Genomic DNA, 4,068 nt, shown 5'->3' with positions numbered 1-4,068 from the left:
ATGGCACCAAAGATCGACTTGATTTCTGATATATCCCCTTCCAAAGAAAACTGGAATATTGTGAGGGACATGAAAAATGATCAACTTCCTTACTCCTTGGAAATGGTTCTAATGGACAATAAAGTAGTTTGATTCCATTTGTTTTTAGTTTTTATCGTTCTTTTTTTTTATCAATAATTTTTTTTGGTACAGTAAATTGATTCATTTTATTACTCGATTATAGTGATTAAAATTATTGATATATGTAGGCTTTAAAAAAATAAAAAATTTAGTGATTAAAATTAGTTATATAATTTATTCAATAGTTGAAAATTTATTGTGAAAAAAATGTAGGGAAAAAACGTAATTTTATAACGTGAGTTATATTAATCTCCTAAAAAAATTTAGTGTTATCTATGAGCAAAAATTGATCACAATAATCACAATAATCGAGAAGTATGTTATGTATCCGCCTAATATGTAAGTTTTTATAACTAAGCGATCCGTCAATTGTATTAAGATATATTGATATATATGAAAGAGAGAAAAATTTATGAGATGCGTCTGTTAACTATATTATAAAATGTTTTGTTATCTAATTTAAAGTTTTTTATTTTATTTTATAGGGTGACCGAATCAATGCGTCTGTTAGACGTACTCTCATATACAAGTATGAGAAGGAGCTGAAGGAGGACCGTGTCTTCTCTATTGGGAATTTTAGTGTTGCTTCTAATGTGGGATCGTATAGGACGGCGAGACACCCTTATAAGATTAACTTTTAGTATGGTATGAAAGCAAAACAATGTGATGATAAGTTTGTTCCTGCTGACATCTACGTGATCGGTGATCCTCGCGAAATCTTTCAATCTGAATATGATACTGATTACTTGATCGGTAAGCTGACCAAAAATAGTATTATCAATTAAAGCAAATCTGGTCTTTTATGTAAAGGAATCATTTTATTTTTTTTTTAAAATCTTGGTTGATACTTTTTCCAGATGTTATGGGTATGCTGAAAGTTGTCGGTGTTGAGAAGTCATATACTCGCAATGGATCTCAATCGAAGATGATTCCTATTGAGTTGGATTATGATGGGTGCACCATCCTTTTATGTTTTACTATTTAAAATGTGTTTAAAAAGTTTTTTCACATATATTTGTGTAACTCAAGTTATATTATTTTTTAAAAAAAATTGTTGTATTAGGTTTCGTTTCAAGGTCACCCTGTTTGGTACTTATGTTGATGAGTTGAATGGTTTTCTTGCATCTGGTGAAACCGATAATGTTGTTGTGCTATCCTCTTAACCAAGATCAAGATCTTTCAGGGTATAATTACTTTGTGTGCATGTCACCATTTCTTTGTTGTTGGCTTTATAAACATCTAACGAGCTATTTTTTCTCAATTATCCAGGTCAGGCGACGATACAAAATACCATCAATGCAACAAAGTTGTTGTTCAATCCAACTTTCAGTGCTGCTCTTCTATTAAAGAAGAGGTAATTGAATGTTGCGTATAATTACCACTTTCTCATTTTTTAAGATCAAATTCCATTTCAATTGTGATAGTCCTGTTACTTTCCACCTTTCACCATTGCAAACGCAAAATGAGGTCTTGATTTTTGCTTCACAGATGCTGCGAATCATTTCATGTATTTCTGCAAACACTACAACATTCACTTATCTAACTTATTTCGGTTTCCAACACTTTTTAACTAATAACGAAATTATGAATTGAAAATATTATTAGTTGAAACTTTTTACGGTTAATATTTGGTATGTATCTAATTATGTTTGTGATGCATGTTTGTAGGATGGTTGAGAACGATGATTCCCCGTCACCGGGCATTTCTAAAATTGTGGAGGCATCTAAGGTTAGTGTTGAGGAAGACTTTCTCAATTTGACCCCGATGACCACTGTTGAAGACCTTAAGGATTGTGCCGAGGTAATTGAGAAAAAAAAACATGTTCGTTTCAATTTCAAGTACATGGTGAATTTAATTTTTTTGTCTTTTTTTTGAAGAAAAATAATATTTTAGTATTAATCTCAGAGATCCCTTTTTCATTAATTGTGCGTGATAGCAATCCCTATTTAATTAATTAAATATTTTTCGAGAAAATTAATTAATTTTTATGTATAAATACGTGTCATAAAACATTTGCATTGCCTGCATTTATTTGTTGTAATTGTGTATTTATTGATTTTTTAAAGGAGAAATTTTTTGCGGTATTTGGTACTGTGAATGTTATTGTTGATGATTCGGATTGTTGGTATACGGCTTGTGTCATCTGTAACAAAAAGGTGTACCCTGATGAGAAGATGTACTTTTGTTCGAAGTGCAATAAGCATGTGTTGAATGTTACACCCAGGTTTCTTTTGTTTTTTGATAAATTGATTAATGGATAATTCAACTGACTTTTGTTCGATTGCAGTATTCATAGTCGTTTTTTTAATATGGTTAGGTTCATGATCAAGATGAAGGTTGTTGACCACACTGATTCCGCTACTTTTGTTTTATTTGACCGCGATGCTACTGAGTTGTTTAAGAAGACTTGTGCTGATATGATTGAATTTGGTGGAACGGTATAATTTTTTTGTTTATATTGATTATTTGTTTGTTTATATATGTTGTTTACATTTTTTGGATACATTTTCGTGAAGTTAATTGCATATCTGACTATCTCTCGATGCAACCATGTTTGTCAGGGAACTGATGTGTCGGAAGCTCCTAAAGATATCCTTGCTATGGTTGGGAAATGTTACCTGTTCAAAGTCGAGACAAACTTGAGTTCTTCGACTATGTACGAGAAGTCGTATCGGGTTAAGAGAGTTACGGCCGACCCTGTGTTGGTAGACAAGTTTCAAACCAAATATAAAGATTTGATGGTATTATAGGCTACATCTATAATTCTTTAATGTTGATTTAAAGAGTCCATTTTTTATTAAGGTATTTTACGATCTAAGGATTAACGCTGATTTCTACTGACTTTTATTGTAGAAGAATGGCCATGAAGAGGATGATAGTTTGGTTGATGGTGTTGCTGAGGGTGATGTTCTCAAATCCTCTAACACTATTGTTCAGGTATATACCATTAATGTTTTGATTGTGTTAAGTGACACGATGCTGCAAATTTGGCTTATAAGCTAAGTTGGAAATGTTCTCTTTTTCAGGATTTGATGAAAAAGCTTGATGAACCTGCTGCTGGGAGAGTTGATGGGATATATGAACCTCCTGCTGCGAGCATACATGGGATAGGTTTGGTGCAAGACGTTGGAGTTACGAGTGATGGTGGTGACGTTGGAGTTACGAATATATGATGTCGCTGATTCCAGGTGAAGAGAAAGAGTATTTAAGCTCTGATTCTGTTTGTCGATCGGATGAAAATTCTGATGTCCAAAGCGAGTGGTTCACAACCGAATTTCTTAATGGTATTAACAGCTCTGGAATTCCAAATCACCGGTTGAAACTAAAGGTGGGATGTCCAGTTATGCTGATGAGAAACATCGATCAGGCCAATGGATTGTGTAATGGTACGAGGCTGACAGTTACACATCTAGGGAAGAGCACGATAACTGCTACCGTAATTACAGGAAAAAGGGCAGGTACCAGGGTATTCATTCCCAGGATGAATCTTATTCCGAGTGATCCAGGACTACCCTTCAAATTCAGGCGCAGGCAATTTCCATTGACGCTTTGTTTTGCAATGACAATAAATAAAAGCCAGGGTCAATCTTTATCTCGCGTGGGGCTTTTTCTTCCTAAGTCTGTATTCACGCATGGACAACTTTATGTTGCTGTCTCTCGAGTTACTTCTAGAAAAGGTTTGAAGTTGCTCATCCTGGATGAAGATAATAATGTTTGCAAGGAGACCAGAAATGTTGTGTATCGTGAAGTTTTACAAAAAGTATGATTATTGGTTTTGTTTTAGAATTGTTGTTGCTATAATTTACAAAACTAAAGTTGCTCATTGTTTGGAAATCGTTTTTTTTAAATCTCTTTGTAAGGCGTACTGGTCATTACAGGACATGTAATTTCTATATAAGCAGATCTTCCTGCCATTGACTTTTAATTGATGCATTTTTTAGGTTTAA

The 4,068-nt window shown here is 33.5% G+C and overlaps 2 protein-coding genes across 2 annotated transcripts; both read left to right on the top strand.

The window, feature by feature from the left end:
• On the top strand, positions 1–2,044 carry LOC146945751 (uncharacterized). Its single transcript, XM_085748095.1, has 8 exons — positions 1–105; positions 606–713; positions 795–873; positions 978–1,074; positions 1,184–1,248; positions 1,390–1,474; positions 1,789–1,921; positions 2,027–2,044. Exons 1-8 carry the CDS (start codon positions 1–3, stop codon positions 2,042–2,044), a joined length of 690 nt encoding a protein of 229 aa, XP_085604221.1.
• Positions 2,045–2,161: 117 nt separating this feature from the next.
• On the top strand, positions 2,162–4,068 carry LOC146945750 (uncharacterized). The gene is made up of 5 exons (XM_085748852.1): positions 2,162–2,345; positions 2,439–2,559; positions 2,683–2,862; positions 2,975–3,058; positions 3,148–4,068. The coding sequence occupies exons 1-5, from the start codon at positions 2,296–2,298 to the stop codon at positions 3,292–3,294; spliced, it is 582 nt and encodes a 193-aa protein (XP_085604978.1). The 5' UTR covers positions 2,162–2,295; the 3' UTR covers positions 3,295–4,068.

The sequence above is a fragment of the Medicago sativa genome, chromosome 2 (genome assembly GCF_051527215.1).
Source record: "Medicago sativa cultivar Bolivia chromosome 2, Bolivia_mono, whole genome shotgun sequence".
In the NCBI taxonomy this organism is placed as follows: domain Eukaryota; kingdom Viridiplantae; phylum Streptophyta; class Magnoliopsida; order Fabales; family Fabaceae; genus Medicago; species Medicago sativa.
This window is presented reverse-complemented; position numbering and strand designations above follow the sequence as displayed.

Coding starts and splice junctions, on each gene's coding strand:
- LOC146945751 (XM_085748095.1), top strand. CDS start 1: ATGGCACCAAAGATCGACTTGATTTCTGATATATCCCCTTCCAAAGAA. Junction 106..605: donor TTCCTTACTCCTTGGAAATG/GTTCTAATGGAC, acceptor TTTATTTTATAG/GGTGACCGAATCAATGCGTC. Junction 714..794: donor ATTTTAGTGTTGCTTCTAAT/GTGGGATCGTAT, acceptor TGTGATGATAAG/TTTGTTCCTGCTGACATCTA.
- LOC146945750 (XM_085748852.1), top strand. CDS start 2,296: ATGTACTTTTGTTCGAAGTGCAATAAGCATGTGTTGAATGTTACACCC. Junction 2,346..2,438: donor GTGTTGAATGTTACACCCAG/GTTTCTTTTGTT, acceptor TAATATGGTTAG/GTTCATGATCAAGATGAAGG. Junction 3,059..3,147: donor CCTCTAACACTATTGTTCAG/GTATATACCATT, acceptor TCTCTTTTTCAG/GATTTGATGAAAAAGCTTGA.